The following is a 15,628-nucleotide window of genomic DNA, read 5'->3' as shown; positions in this document are numbered from 1 at the left end:
AAATACCGCCCCTGTATCCAGAATGATTTTGCAACCCATCCCAACAATGAATCCAGAGTAACAATGTCTTCAGTCCCATCACGCCTACACTCCAACAGTAAAAACCCTCTCTCCACAGAAACTGTGTCTATACGTCTAATGCACGGAGCATCCTTCTAGTTGCGCTTCTTTCCCATCTTCTCAACGAGCCTTGCCGCATCGTTGACAGCCGCAAACGCGCTCCATGTAGCCATGACGCTCTGGTACATGAGATATCCAGGGATGACGATCCAGAAAGCGTTCATCAGGACGAAGTAGCCCCAGTAGTAGAACTGCTCAGGGCGCGAGTATGAGAGGTTGAGGATGTAGTGGTCGAACAACGATGTAGCGTAGTATAGAACGTCACCGTAGAACTGACCGAGCGAGACGATGAGTTGGGCCGAGTAACGGAGAGGGTGATCAATGGAGATGAGGTAGGCGCAAAGGAAGGAACCAGGGCCCCAGAAAACCTATGAGGATGTGTTAGTCGCTGTGCTTGTTCCTGGGGCAACGAGAGGAGCGGTATATACGTACAGCAGTGACAGTCTCCATGCACAGAACGAAGGCATCCTGGGTCAAGTAACGTGAGTCGCTCAGCGCATACTCCTTCCACAGCTGTCCAAAGAGGTCGTTCAATCCGCCCATATTCCTAAAGTTGTAGGCGAAGTAGCCCTCGAAGAACGAGTGTATGCAGCCGCATAGCACAAACCACATGATGGTGGAAAGGTCGCCGGTGCTGGCATTGGGGCGCAGACGCTTCACCATCACGTACGTGACGCTGAAGATGGCAACGCATCCAGCAGCGAACATGAGCAGCAGGTCGAGCGTGCCCCATTTGTTGGCCAGATAGCCTACAATCTCCTTCTCAATGGGGTAGTAAGGGTGTTGGCCCGGAGGCAGCGAAAAGTTACCGGCGGCCATGGCGAAAGATGCGAAGATGCAATTAGACACAAAGGTAACAAAGTGATGGAGAGTAAAGAAGAAAAAGGAGTACAATAGCGAGTGCGACGTGTCTCAATGAGTGGGCTGCTAGCAATGGGGGCACGGCGTGCGTCGCGGTGCCAGCCAGGGCCAAGTGGGAAAATATTCCGGGGCAGGAGACGGGATGCCACTAGATTGGCGCTTGTGGCGTGCCCTCTCTTGACGGCAACAGGGATTACAGACGCGATCGCGACTCCCGCCATCTCAGATGTCAGCAAACTAAGATCCATGCGAAGCACGTAGACATGTGACCGTTCCGCGCGAAGGATGGTGTGAGCGGCAGTAATGGCTCCAGGGTCATTGTCTGAGATTCTTCGTCGTCGCTATCCTTATCTCATCCTGCCAACATTCTTTTGGCACGCTTCATTTCCCTAGCGCAAGGAGTCCTGCCGTTTTCGGGTAGGCATTCCAGCCTGCACCTTTACGCAATCAAGTTTTTGGTATCGAATAGCATTCGTTCTCGGTTCAGAGCCTCGTGTATGAGAGTGGTGCAGATGGTGAGCGTGATTGGAAGGAAGCCATGTCGAGGCCAATGCCCAAGTGCGCGTATGCTTCAAGGCTCGCAATCTGCAGAGCAGGAAGGAAATATAGTAAAGCAAATTGCGAAAGACGCTGCTTTAGCGTCAAGTTATCTACTTGCACGCCTCCAGTCGACGAGGCCCTGAAAGTCAGCAATCAACGTTCCCTACCCCTCAGGGCGCTAGTCCGCTTGTGGTATACCTCGGCTTCTACCCCAACATCCACCATCTCTGCGACAGCACAACGTTACTCTTCAACACACGCAAATATCGCAATGTCACAAAAGGATTCATCATCAGAGGCCAGTTGGCAGTCCGTGGCAAAGCGGAAGAAGGAAGAACAAGCTCAACGGATACCGAATGAGTGGAAGTTGAATAGCTTCCCAGGAGCCCATGTCAAGAGCTACACTGACATACCACGCAAGTCTGGACTTTTGACGAAGAAAGAGTTGGACATCACCGAACGTTATGATGCCGTGGCGCTGGCTGAAGCCATCAAGACAAACAAACTAACGTGCATCGATGTAACGAGAGCCTTCTGTAAAGTATGTCCCTTAAAACCACATCTGCGATTCTCACAGCAGATCAATATCTGACGTTGGAGCAGAGAGCGGCAATCGCCCACCAACTCACCAACTGCCTTACGGAGATTTTCTTTGACGACGCGTTGAAGAGAGCTTCAGAGCTTGACGCCCATCTGGCTTCGGGAAAAGCACCCCTTGGACCTCTCCATGGCGTGCCTGTCTCACTGAAGGACACTTTTAGGTTGCGTGGCTACGATGCTTCAATTGGTCTTGCGGCCCTCTGTTTTAAGCCAGCAGAAGAAAACTCGGTTCTAGTTGATTGCTTACTGAGCGCTGGAGCAGTCTTGTATTGCAAGACCAACATACCCCAAACGCTCATGGCTCTGGATTCCCACAACAACATCTTTGGACGCACTACAAACCCACTCAATACCGCTGTGACCGCTGGTGGAAGTTCAGGTGGAGAGGGAGCATTGATCGCAATGCGCGGCTCAGTGCTAGGCGTGGGCACAGACGTCGGCGGCAGTATCAGGATACCTGCCATGTGCGATGGAACGTTTGGTATCAAGCCAAGCTGGGAACGCATACCATACGCTGGGCAAGAGGGCGGTATGCTACCTGGAGCGACAAAAGTTGGTATTCCAGCCAGTGCAGGACCGCTCGCCCACACTATGCGCGACATTGAACTCTTCTTCTCCGCGGTATCAACTCAACAACCATGGGACATGGACCCGGATGTTGTACCGTCACCATGGTCTTCCCTGTCAACAACACGAAGGAAGCTAAGAATTGGTATCGTCAGAAGAGATGGGGTCATTGAACCACATCCTCCAATCCTAAACATCCTAGACGAAGTCAAAGATAAGTTGCAGAAATCTGAGATTGAGGTCGTTGAAATGGACATCACATCACTTTTCTCCCAATGTCAATCCCTCGCCAATGCACTTTTCGGTGTTGAGGGTGGAAACGCCATGTTCGATATTCTAGAATCCTTCAACGAACCCCTTTCGCCATGGCTCTCTACGAGGCTGAAGCGTAAGAAGCCCATGGATCTCCCAAAGGTGCAGCAACTGCACGGAAAGCGTGAACAACTACGAAAAGAGTTCTTGCAGATCTGGAAAGATAAGCATGGCGAAATCGATGCCTTTATCTGTCCTGTTGCGCCTCATCCTGTGCCGCCCATTGACCGGTACAACGGCGTGAGCTATACAAGTTCGTTCGTGCTGTTAGATTACCCAGCGGGTGTTGTGCCAGTCAGATCCTTTGAGAAGGCGGATATGGAGGGGGAGATGACGAGCACGAAGCCGATTGGGAGTTGGGATAAAGCGAATAGGGAACTTTGTAAGTACTGCCACTTCAATAGAGGGCGCTGAGGATACATGAAGTCACTGCATTGCTAATACCCATTATAGGGGCGGACTTCGATCGCTCGGTTTACCTAGGAACACCGCTTTGCGTACAGGTTGTTGCACCAAGGTTGCGAGAGGAGAAACTTGTACAAGCTATGTTCACTATCGACGAGGCGCTGAAGGGCTCAACCCGATCGAACGCGAAACTGTAGATCGATGATCAGCATATCTGTATGGCGCGCCCTTGATCATGTATCTCTCCTAAAAATCATCCTTTGAGCCGATCTTCCGGGAAGCGGCAGCTCAAACCATGTTCTGTTCTTCGCTACCAACTGCTTGCGGAACCCCAAAAAGGGGTACCATCGTCTTTAGCTCTCGTGATCACTCTTTACTATAAGTCTGCGCATGTCAGTAAGCGAGCGAGACATTGAGTGCAGATGGAAAAGCAGATGACTGCGCACTTGTCACATGATTGGAAAGACTGCCGAAAAATAAAGGTCTCCTTCCAAAGCTCACAGTCTCGTCGTCACATACTTTGTTTACTCTCAGCCGCTACTACCCTTACCTTGCATAAGTAGCGAGAGGCTGAGGATTTGCGAATCCGAAGAACATCGGCCGGGAATGCGTCGTCTATCTTCGCCTACCCCTGGCTAGCACTACTCCTAATGTAGTGTCATCTAGCGAGTCCCAACGTGACTGATTGGCGGGTATGCTTCCACAAGCTACCCACTATTCGTTTCCAGAAACAGGGGTGAGCGAGGAGGAGCATTTGTGTATGCGGTGGATACGCATGTGCTGGCAAGGGTAGACGATTCATGACATGTATGGCATTTGGAAGTTCGCATGTGCTGTCAGCATACATAAATGGACCAGGGCGAAGGACGGCACAGTAATCAGACCCACTCCGTAATTTAGTACTTGTGGGTATTATGGAAAAGCGTTACATTCTCCATGTGTCTATGCATGTTTTTGAGACGAACTGGTTTCTAAAACCGCGATTTTGCTCCAAATTGCAACGTTCGCCTACCCTGGTTGCTGTACCGTCGCGTCATTAGGCGAAGTTGTAATATCCACGACAACGTCAAGACGGTATCTGCATCCACTCTCTCAATGCTCCTGTTATCAACTCAAGCTACTAGCGTTTCCGGATGACCGAAGATCTACGTAGTCGACTGATATTATGGTTGTATTGCAGAGCCCATACTGTGAAGAGGATGTATAGACATAACGTAAGCTTACAAAAGGCTCAATCTTATGCTGTGGAACTCAGCTCCGTACGCCCCTTCGTATCCGATCCAAGCGTTTAGTACTAGCATAGTAACACTGTTACACCGCTCGTTACACCTAGCCGCAAAGATTCAATCGATGGTAATAGTTGCAGCGACTACCCTCATGACTATGCCTAATCGTCCATAGCACAAGCGAGACATGCCTCCCGCCTTGACGCCCAAACTCCTTTCAGAGAGAACACATAGTTCCCATCTATCCAAAACGCTGTTCCTGTAACACCATGTATGTTTGTTCGGCACCTGACTAGCTCGCTGCAAAAGCACCGTGGGAAATCTTATGCGAGTCCAGGCCCCCCTTGCTACCACCTTCTAGATAGCCGCTAGGTCGTTGAGTGCATAGCTCAACTCACGCCTCGCACCAAGCTCATCAATGCCGTCATGCGGCCGGTAGTGGCGTGTGACGATCCGTACAGTGGCCCTGTAGATTTCGTACCTATCACAGTCAGCATCGCAACTTCCTAATTACCCGCGCCCACCACTCACATGAGCATTCTAGTCCTCGCACCGCTAGTGTCCACGGGATAGTCTCCTAAGCCCGCGAAGAACGCTTCGTTGCCGTCCGCAATGCCCCCGCTCATCAGTGGATCGCCCCAGATAACGTTTGAGAACCCGACCAGACCAGCGACTTGCTTAGTACGCTCGTCGATGAGCACATTTTCCGGGTCGCATACGTTGAGGGCTACAAGACGCGGCTCGGTGACTTCCTCCAGGCAGTACGCGTGTTTGCCAACCCAGTAACGTATGCTTTCCGAGTGTGCATTGACTAGCATGTCTTCTGCGTCACGTAATGCGGCTTCCAGGAGAGCAAGGAAGGCCTCACGCCAGGAGTTGTTCCCATTTTTGGCAAAGACCCGATGTGTCATACCAAACTGAGTTGCAGATAGTGTGGTAAGAGCGCGGACATGAGTACCCAGTGTACGGTCGATAGAACTTCTTTCGCCGGCTGTAAGGTATGGCGCAAGTTCCGAGAGCTTGCGACCGGGTATGTGGCTCATCATGAGAAATGGTGTGCCGAGCGGTCCGCCATGAGTATCGTGCTTGATGAGTTGAGGAACAGGTATTTGCGTGTATTCGTGTAGTGTCTCAAGCGTCTTCCGTTCTGTTTCCAGAAAGTGCTTCTCATGCCGGAGGAGTCGGACATTGTAAGCTGGTGGGCATTTGAGCATTAAGCGACTGCCATCTACTAGTCTTGTGAGATAGACTTGGTGGAGACATCCTTGCAAAACTTCAACTTGCTGCACAGTGATCTTCGAGGAACGGAAGACTGATCTGATCACTCTTTGTATGCTGGGAAAGTCGAGTGTAGCGATGGCAGTTCGTGAAGATGTTGATGAAGATGACGATGATGAAGAAGTGGTGGAAGAGGGTCGAGCGGGCTTTAGAGCATACGTTCCACGGCTCATACTGGTGAAGGGGTAGATTGCGACATCTAGCGGGGGAAGATGCATTATAAAGGGTTGGGTAGCGATGTACTAGATTCGAGCAGGAGGCTTGGCGTGATGCGAAAGTGGAGGAGGCCCGGAACTTGCTGGCTGCTGCATGTCAAGGACTCTCCGGGCATTAAGAAAGACCCGGTGCTATATGGACAACTTCAAATCGTGTTCCATTTCTATCATACCAACGAAGCTCGATCCGATTATGACGAATGTTCCGATGAATGTCGGGAAGCAAAAGCATAGTAACGCCAGTCCGAGCAAGACCGAGTATTCTGAATTCCAATTGATGAAGCCATTTCTTTCGTTCGGCCACAACGATTCGCATAACAGTCAACACATAGTAGCACGCCTAGAGGTTCCAATCAGTCAACAAGCCACATCGACTACCCTCTCGCCTATCCCCTGCTTAGCCGAAAAGCAAAAGTCATTTACATGTGTACGGTGTACGGAGCTGGTAAGTAAGCGCTCTCGCTCTTAGCGAATAGGACTAGTGAAGGCGGGTACGGAGGCGGAGAAGGACGCGAGAGGCGTCAAGGTTGGCGTTCTCAGCGTTCGCCAAGGATACCCACAAGCGGCTAGGCGTCCGTTGAAGATGTCGCGTATCACGAATCATGATTGGCTATGCAGACGAACGGATGAAGAATGCATCAATGATCAACGTCCTTCCATAGCACATGCTGATGGAACCTGAAAGACGGTAAGTGACCACGTGAACATGAATGTGGTGGTAGAGAGTGAGATGTTGTGATCAGCGCGATGTCAGGCCAGTATGGGCCCTCCGTTGGCCCTGCGCAATCTGTTACCAGGACCTGGCCAGCCAACTACTTCCACACCATCGCCGCCCTTTCGTCATCATGGTGGCGGCCCGTGCAAGCCCTAGAATATGCACCCGACAGATTGGAGACGGGTCGCAGCAAAACACTGGGTCTCATATCAGCATCTGGATAGCTGCTCCAATGTTTCACCAGACGGCTGCTCCATCTCAAGCGTAACCATATACGCAAGCCACGGTGGTCCCGATCGGAGGTTTGTTCGATTTGTGGAAATTGTTGCGCTGGGCGTTCTAGCCACGAGACTGCTATCCCATGCACCAGATCCGCTCATCTCCTTCTCAAGCACTGTTGTTTTCATTTGTCTTGCCTGACTGACCGTCGACTTCTGATTTGACAGAAGACAGTGGCTGACGAAGCTCTTCGATGTTGAAACGTTTGAGCTTCTCAAAGTCGGGACCAACCACGCTCATACCCAAGACGTTCTGTCGGATGTAAGCAACTGCCCGAATCTCATCACACCATGCGGGTGAGACGCGTGAGTACGACGTGGGGGTATGACCGTACCTTGTAAATTTCCACAAGAATAAGAAGATCATAGTTTTTCAGGTCGACTTTGTGCCCAGGACCAACCACGGCTGCGATTGTGTTGATGACGCCGTCTCTCAAAAACTCCTTGTTGTTACGTATCGATGGGCGTATCGCAAACTTGGGTCAGCGCGCATTAGCGAAGATCTTTGTACGACGAGGCTGCATCAACTGATAGAATAAATTTGTACTCACCTTCTTCCCTGCTTGATCTGCGCCATGGAAGTGGGGTGCAAGGACCTCTCTCGCGACAGCTTCAAGACCCTGAGGGGTGGCTTTATCGGTTGCAGTAATGGGTGTTAGTCGTTTAACGTAGCGTAGATTCTTTGGCTGAGCGCCATTTGAAATGTCCTGACAGATCTTGTGAACAAAGGAGACAGGTTCGATAGGTGAGCGTGTCCTGAAGAACATCACTTGTATGGGTCAGCATGAACCACCAGAAGCATGATCGGCTATCCTTACAGCATTGGGTATCGAGCTTGAGGGATGTGAACAATGGCTTCGTAGTCGGCTTACGAATATCGGCGAGCTCTTTTTTGATCTCAGCTTCAATGTCGCCCCCTTCGGAGTCAGAGCTGTCTTCTGCAGCCGTTCCGTTGGACTCAGCCGTCCCATACAGCGTAGTAGCGTACTATGACTAATCAGCATCACCAGTAGTATCACTCACTCGTAGTGCAGTGTCAAGGTCCTGCTTACCTCTTGGAACAAATCTCGTAGGTCAGAGACTGATTTTGCTTCCTTCTTCATAGCGCATGTTGCCCAGATGCCCGCATCGCCGGGCTTGATAGCCCGAGATTGTATCCCACCCCTACGGGGCATATCCCAGGTTCTTTTGCCCTAAAGTCTCATATCAGCATGATGAAGCTCACTGCAGCTGCTGCATGACGAGAATGGAACTGCAAGGACGGGCGGAGTTTTGACAGTCGCACGAAGAAAAGAACTTACCTTAGCTCTTTTGTCGCCGCCATCTTGCCGTTCGCGGGGCTCGGCTTTCCGCTTCCTCGGATTATTATCTGTTCCGGACATTTTCAATTATTCTAGGTGAAGCGGTAGAATGGGAGTAATGTGATGATGGTAGTTGGAAAGTCGGGTCGAAGCCATTGAACGGCAGGGAAAAAGAGGCTAGACTTATTTCATCCACTAGCCCGGCTCCTCCCGCCTGGGCTATATCTCCACGTTCCGCATTTCCACCAGCGCACGCAGCTTCGCTCGATCTACCGACCAATACCGCCGAGATACGCTCATTCAGTGGCGTCAATGCCTCATTTGAATCCTTACATTCCGAGATGGGCGCTGCCGCCAAACATCCTGCAGCTCTTGTGTCGGATGAAAGCCAGATCGTCTCCACTTAAATCGTGGACGTTGTCAGATGCAAGCCTGTTGATTGTGTAGTACACGAGGCCGAAGGCGTTCGGCGACGGCTTTCGCCGAACATTTGGTTTGTTTTTCATCTATCAATAGCTATGAGGAGTATGCATTCGCAATAACTGCCGCAGTGTGGGGGTTTGCCAAATCCAAAGCTTCCCGGATTCAAAAACCTGCATGTGAGAAGTTGCGATTCACATTACATGACAAGCGCGGCTCCTTGAAAGGACGGTAGCCTAACTGTGCCGCTTTGCTAAGAAGCCTCCTAGAATGTTGGAGAAGATACGCTTGCATTCAATCTGCATCTTTCAGTCTGTATAAATGAAATTGGTACCAGATTCCCAAGACCCGAACGTAAGAAGATTCACTTCATCACTTTAGCACCGCTCGAGGCAGGCTCGTCTAGGGTAGCGACATCACAAGGCGTATGCCCCACTGAAGCACCCCAGAGCACCCTCGACCACTCTTGTGGTTGCGGCTTCTCTCCCTTAATAGCGATTATCTATCCTGAGTGTCGCTCGGACCGCGGGAGTTGCGAGTGGCTCATCAACTATCCGTTACTGCAAAACTACGGTATTGCATTGCGAATCGTAGGCTGTCTTGACACTAATAACGGCCACACTTAGGAAATCACGCGTAACTGTCTTCTTAGCGGATGCTTCAATCGACGCTTTCGAGTGTGGTACTGTATTGTTGCTATTAAGTCTACTAACTTATTAGCTGGCTGTTGCTCTAGCCAAGACGGAACTTTGTCAATACTTGTTTATTCTCAAGTTAACTTCCGCTTTGTTCACCCTGGTAATGCGGAAAGCAACCATGGACCCAGCCGATGTGGAGGCTTACTGCTCATGCGAAGCCCACCCAATAATCGTATGTCCCGAATGCTTGTTCTTGAAATAACGACTATGATCACTATCCGGTTCCTTGAACGGCCAATTCTTGTACGCTTTCACAAGCTCAATGATCATCTCTTTCGTCAGCATCCGGACCCTGAGATGTTCCATTTGCAACCGACCACCTTTCTTCGGATCTTTCAAGCTGGGGCACTCGTTTATGATATCGCTAAGTCCGTGCTGCATTTTGTCAAGGCAATGGTTGACACCATCTTGGGGATGCGTATAGAGTCCGAAGATGAAGTCTGTCACCCATTCGTGGAAGTCTGAGGATTCGCCAACGGGTCTGGGTATGGGTTCGGCAGAGATGAGGGACAGACGGTTCCGGGGCCAGACCTCATCTTTGCGCATCACGAGGGGCTCAAAAGGACGGGCGTCCCATTGAAGAAGGGGAGAAGGCAGCGAGCGTATGGCGAGGCGGTCATCGATTTCCGCTGCGGATGCCTTTGTGTAGTTTGAGTTTTGACTTTCAATGCTATGATTCCACTTCTGGTCCAGTTCGGCTAACTTGGTCATTGCCGAGTCCCTTTTAGGGCCATCTTGCATGCCGAGAATCTTGCATTCGAGCTTGTACATTTCTTCCCCTATATCTGCAACAGTTGATACCAGCGATTTGTTTTTTAGTGTCAGGGCAGTAGAGGCGATTTCCTTGTAAAACTTGCTTATTTGGGCCTTGTAAGGGTGATCAGCAGGTGGCTTTTTTCTTTTCGTTCTCTTCCCCGCGATCTCTACTGGGTTAAGATCGATCTCAGGATAATTCTCTGTAATGCCTTTCATCTCTTCGTAATGTTCAATAAGGCCTTGGGGAAGTAGGCCAACGGTGCTCTTGCCCGCTAGTTGTTGCTCGCGGAGGTAATCCTGCATTTCATTATGACTGATTATACCTGTGCCATTGGAGATTTGCTCGACATCTGCAGCAAAATCATGAATGTTATCGCGCCGGTGTAGTGGAAGCTCTATGCCGAGCTCTCTCCCTCTCCTCAGAGCGTGGACGGTAGTTTCTATCTCATATTGCGGGTCACGACCTGAAGAGCCTCTGCCCTTACTGCGTGGGGCGCGCTCTGGAGCCACGAAGACGTTCGTGCTCTGTGACATCTCCATGAGACGGTTCGTCTTCTGCAAGCTACTTACAGAGTCGGCGATCATAGGGCTGAAGTCATCGTGCTGCACCCAGAGTAATGTACGCACTAGTCCGAAGGCGTGGAACAGATCGTTTGTCCACGCGGCGGAGGCGAAATGGTAGGCGAGCTGCTTCGCCATTGAGTCGAAACCGAGACCGGGGAGTCTCAGATCCCAAACGAGGGAGCCTGTGACTAACAGTGTATTATTTGGCTCCTGTGCTCGGGGGTCGTCGGGATCCAGCACAGTCTGATGTGGGAAGACGCCGTTTGTAACCAAGTCTCGGTATGTCTGCAACGCGAGTGGATCTTCGTTCACGAGCGAGTACTTGGAGTCGGGTGCTGTAAGGAGAGGATCAAGAAAGTCCTTGAACTTCTCATGTCGTTGTTCGAGGAGCACATGGCTTCGCGGTTGGAGGTATTCGTGCAGCTTCTGCGACCAGAGCCCAGCGCCAGGATTGATGTCGAGGATGTCGCAACCTTTGTGCTTGTCTAACGTATGACTGACATATTTGAGCACGTCATCTAGTAGTAGCTCGTGTCAGTCGCGCTCTATGAAGATAAATTCGGGACATGACGTACCGCATAGGTCGGGACTTACAATCTGTGTTCTAACGTGAACGCCTCCCTGTACTACCGGTTTGCTTTCATTCCGCGTTTTCTTCCTCTTCGGCTTCACTTCTTTGTCTTTGTAGGGGTGTATGATATCCGCGACAGCCACACTCAAAGGATATTTGTGGTTTATGGATAATTTCTCGTCATTCCAGTAATGGTCCTTGCTTCTAGGGCGTCCAGGCTTACGGCTGGGAGTCGTGGCAGTGGATCGCGACTGGTTCCATTGTCTGGCGGATGAGTTCGCTCGCCAGGCATTGCGCAGTATGATGGGACGTATGCGGATCATCAAGGCGTGCGGGATTGTGGCTCTGTCCTGAGAGTGACCTCGGGGAAGTTTCGCCGCGGGGATCCCAGCCGCTTTGAGATAGCGTGCCTATCTTCACGTGCTCACGCGTCTCCCTCCAGCTTGGCAAAAGCATCATTACGAATCTTGTCTGGGTGCAATTGCAACATGAGCGTTGCGTGAGCTCTTCATCATCAGCCAATACCTTTGCCGCCAAACGATGACGCATGGCTCTCGAAATGGAAGGTGGCGCCACCAAGAATGCGCACAATGAGGCCTCCAAGCCAGCTAATATACACCACCTCACATTTTCATCATGTCGCAGACGAGTAGCAATATCCTTATCATCGGCGCTGGAACATGGGGCTGCTCCATTGCCCTCGAGCTCGCTCGTCGCGGTCACACTTCAATCAGAGTCCTCGATGGCAACCCATTCCCCTCTCCCATTTCTGCTGGCAATGACCTCAACAAGATCGCGGAAGAGAGCAACGAGCCGTCCGACTCCGACTCCGATGAAGAGTTCTTCTGGAATACGCTGACTCAACTTGCAATGCATGCTTGGAAAATGGATCCCCTCTTCTCAACCTTCTACCACGACACGGGTTTCATCATGGCCGCTGTCGGTGATGAAGCATATGAGCGCTGCAAAGAGTATGCCAAAGGCGAGAAGATACTACCCGCATCCTTGAATACAAAGCATGATTTCCAACGGACGATGCCAGAAGGGGTGCTGCAAGGCGACTTTCCAGGCTGGAGGGGCTTTTGGAAGGAGGAAGGTGCAGGCTGGGTGTTCGCTAGTGGGGCTCTGAGGGCTATCCATCAAGAGGCTGTGAAGTTGGGTGTGCAGTTTTTGACTGGTAGTATGGAGGGTAAGGTTGACAAGCTACTGTATAGTCCAGACAAGAGCGCAGTGTTGGGAGCGAAGACTGCAGATGGCATAGAGCACACAGCTCAGCAAACCATCTTATCAGCTGGTGCGAACAGCGACCTGCTCTTAGACTTCAAGCAACAACTTCGACCCACAGCGTGGACACTCGCACATCTCCCCCTCTCCGCCGAAGAAGCAGAGCAGTGCCGGAACTTACCTGTCCTATACGGTGTAGATCGCGGCTTCTTCATCGAGCCGGATGTCGAAAGACATGAAATAAAGCTTTGCGATGAACATCCAGGGTATATCAACCCCATCACAAACGACAATGGAGAGATGCGCTCCCTCCCATTCTCACGTCAGCAGATTCCCATGGAAGCAGCATCACGTATGCGTCTTCTTCTCTCCGAAACGATGCCGCAATTCGCAGACCGAGACTTCAGCTTCGCCCGTATTTGTTGGGACACAGATACTGTTGATCGTATTTTTCTCATCGACAAACACCCCGATGTGCAACGCTTGCTTGTAGCGGTCGGAGGATCTGGAAACGGCTTCATGGCATGCCCTGCAGTCGGTACTCTGGTCGCTGATCTACTTGAGGATAAGAGCGAGGAGAGAATGAAAAAGATGATGAGATGGCGACCAGAGATGAGTGTTAAGAGAGACTGGTGGGATGCCCAGGGGAGGTATGGTGCCGATGGGAAGGTTATGGATATTCGACAAGTGGAAGAGTGGACGACGATAGGAAGGTAGTATGCCTAGATTCAGATCAACTCATGGAGACATTTCTTCCAAAGACGTAGCTTATCCGTTGTGAGCACGGAGAAGCTGTACGTATCAACGAAGACAGCAGCCGAGTACTCTGTCGTGGCGGACTTGCTTTGAGACAGCAAAGTCTTGCTAGCCTTGGATTAAGCTGTTCTCAAGATATCTGATGTCTATCAGGATGTTTCGTGAATCATCGACTCCCAAAAATAGACTCGCCGATTCAACATACACGATCCACTTTGTCCGCCTCGCATGTGGTCCATATCTCTTGAATGTTGGACAGTTGATTTAACTTAGTCCTGAAAAAAGGCATGAACACAGCCTCTGAGTAGATTTCTGTGCAGTTTAATTGCAGACCCAAGGCTGTGTTTTCAGGCACCCCGCGATATGACCTAGCAATTCGGACCTTAGGCATCCCGCATCATCGGTGGTTATCCTGGCATGTTCACGGAGATGACATAGCTTCGACATCTAATCAGGAGTCCATCTCTCCACGTGGAAAATGTTCCTAGCGTTGTAGTCAGCGTGGAGATTGATGCCAGGGAATTCGTGGGTCGGCGTTTGGCGGTCCGCTGGTCGGCGATTGCAGATCCATAGGTCGGTGATTTGAGGCTGTGTAGGACATACACTGCCACGTTTTACCTCGACATTCCTTCTGATTCATGACGCCCTTCCAAATGGCATCTCCAGCGACGTTGCGGTACCTAATTTTAGATTCGCTTGGAGTGAAAGGAATTTGTCGAAATGAATGAGGCAACATGATCCGTTAGCTGGATTATATCAAAAAGACAACGATGACGGCACAACAGGTTATGTCTCTTATTCCGGCTAATGATAGACTGGGAAAATATGTGAGTCTAGAGCTATGGTGTTGTGGCTGCATCGGCTCCCGTGTGTGCCTTCGGGTATTGCCGTTGTTGAGTACTCGTCGCATGTCATCTATGCGGGACGTTGAGGCTCGATGCCTAACGTACGAGGATACTCGGCATTTTTGGGGTCGCCTAAGCCGACCATGCCGATACAGGACCGTTGTATACCCCTTGTTTACCATCCAATCGTATCGCATCCTAAAAGAGGTTAGGCTCTGTTCATGATCGGCTTCGGACCGATATTACACTACTCGAACATGGGTTCTGGAAACATTTGATATTACTCACGCATGATTCTGAAAAGAAAGTAATGATAGGGAGCCTGAGAATGGGTCGAATCCTTGATTTACATGTATGTAAATCATCGCCTCTTGCATCAATCATAGTGACTATCATTATTGGGCCGGTCATGGCATCTAGTGACTGCCTAAACCAGATTCCCTGAACTAGAAGATGGAGTACGTCGCAGTCAGATGCCAGGAGTCTTTTCAACGCTGTAGACGCTCTTTTCGGCCTAGGATTTGACTCCAATGACATTTCTCTCTTGAACTAGTGTGTGATGGCATCCATTCGCACAGTCAGTTACAGCATGGCGTGAGTGGATGAACAAGAATCATTACTGTGATGCACTGTTTATGCTCAGATTTAGACGTAGTGCATTGGTGGGGGCTATCCATTCCTGAGCGCCTGCGAATCAGCTGAGGTGCGAGCCGTTGGTGTTGGTCCATACTGGGTGACAGGCAGTGCGGGCGGGCGGCCATAGGTGGCAATGTCTCTTGCGTTGTCATGTCACTAGGCAACAAAGCGATGGAAGTGACGTGGAAGCTCAGCAAAGACTGGTAAGAGTTAGGCATGTAGCGTAACGCAAACTCTTGACTTTGACTGTCAGTCAATTGGCAGGAGGTGGGCCCAAGGATGGAAAGTATCAGTCGAGTACGTCGACAAATTCATCTGTCACATTTGTTTTGCGACGCATCCCGCTCGAAACCCCCTGCAATTGCTGAGGAAGCGAAGCTGATTGTCAGCCGTTCAGAGCTTCTCCAGTACTCAAAGAAGGCAGTGTATGGAAGCACGCAGCTTCCGTGTTGCCGCTCTGGACACCCAACTATGTGTTAATTGAGGATACAGACCACCTGGTACGATGTTGCCGAAGCGCCGGGCAACGCATGCTGACTGCTGTTCACGATGCAACCTAGGTACTGCCTGGATATCCTATTATTGCACGGGCGTTATCCGTGTCGAGATGGGGCCATCTGACTATTGACAGTCGGAACCCTTTCACCATTAGGGAAAAAGTTCTCCGAGTTTGCTATCCCACAATTTGCTCCGAAGTGTATACGTAGATCTCGGGCCAAATGGCGTATGTCCGACGGTCC

At 50.7% G+C, this 15,628-nt stretch overlaps 6 protein-coding genes across 6 annotated transcripts; 2 read left to right on the top strand and 4 right to left on the bottom strand.

Moving 5' to 3' along the window:
• Positions 1-155: 155 nt before the first annotated feature.
• Positions 156-939, bottom strand: ALTATR162_LOCUS2286 (uncharacterized protein; the record flags this gene model as incomplete). The annotated part of the gene is made up of 2 exons (XM_043309890.1): positions 156-488; positions 553-939. 2 exons carry the CDS (start codon positions 937-939, stop codon positions 156-158), a joined length of 720 nt encoding a protein of 239 aa, XP_043165825.1.
• An 853-nt stretch (positions 940-1,792) lies between these two features.
• On the top strand, positions 1,793-3,602 carry ALTATR162_LOCUS2285 (uncharacterized protein; the record flags this gene model as incomplete). The annotated part of the gene is made up of 3 exons (XM_043309889.1): positions 1,793-2,062; positions 2,125-3,382; positions 3,454-3,602. The coding sequence occupies 3 exons, from the start codon at positions 1,793-1,795 to the stop codon at positions 3,600-3,602; spliced, it is 1,677 nt and encodes a 558-aa protein (XP_043165824.1).
• Positions 3,603-4,988: 1,386 nt separating this feature from the next.
• Positions 4,989-5,845, bottom strand: ALTATR162_LOCUS2284 (uncharacterized protein; the record flags this gene model as incomplete). Its single annotated transcript, XM_043309888.1, has 2 exons — positions 4,989-5,112; positions 5,163-5,845. 2 exons carry the CDS (start codon positions 5,843-5,845, stop codon positions 4,989-4,991), a joined length of 807 nt encoding a protein of 268 aa, XP_043165823.1.
• Positions 5,846-7,226: 1,381 nt separating this feature from the next.
• ALTATR162_LOCUS2283 (uncharacterized protein) lies at positions 7,227-8,499 on the bottom strand (the record flags this gene model as incomplete). The annotated part of the gene is made up of 6 exons (XM_043309887.1): positions 7,227-7,370; positions 7,453-7,593; positions 7,669-7,886; positions 7,936-8,104; positions 8,170-8,310; positions 8,419-8,499. 6 exons carry the CDS (start codon positions 8,497-8,499, stop codon positions 7,227-7,229), a joined length of 894 nt encoding a protein of 297 aa, XP_043165822.1.
• Positions 8,500-9,395: 896 nt separating this feature from the next.
• ALTATR162_LOCUS2282 (uncharacterized protein) lies at positions 9,396-11,750 on the bottom strand (the record flags this gene model as incomplete). Its single annotated transcript, XM_043309886.1, has 4 exons — positions 9,396-9,543; positions 9,598-9,633; positions 9,682-11,374; positions 11,432-11,750. 4 exons carry the CDS (start codon positions 11,748-11,750, stop codon positions 9,396-9,398), a joined length of 2,196 nt encoding a protein of 731 aa, XP_043165821.1.
• A 313-nt stretch (positions 11,751-12,063) lies between these two features.
• ALTATR162_LOCUS2281 (uncharacterized protein) lies at positions 12,064-13,368 on the top strand (the record flags this gene model as incomplete). Its single annotated transcript, XM_043309885.1, has 1 exon — positions 12,064-13,368. One exon carries the CDS (start codon positions 12,064-12,066, stop codon positions 13,366-13,368), a length of 1,305 nt encoding a protein of 434 aa, XP_043165820.1.
• Between the last annotated feature and the right edge of the window lie 2,260 nt (positions 13,369-15,628).

The sequence above is a fragment of the Alternaria atra genome (assembly GCF_907166805.1).
Source record: "Alternaria atra isolate CS162 genome assembly, contig: 21, whole genome shotgun sequence".
Lineage (NCBI taxonomy): Eukaryota > Fungi > Ascomycota > Dothideomycetes > Pleosporales > Pleosporaceae > Alternaria > Alternaria atra.
Note: the sequence above shows the minus strand (reverse complement) of the source record. Positions and strands in the feature narration are given on the sequence as shown.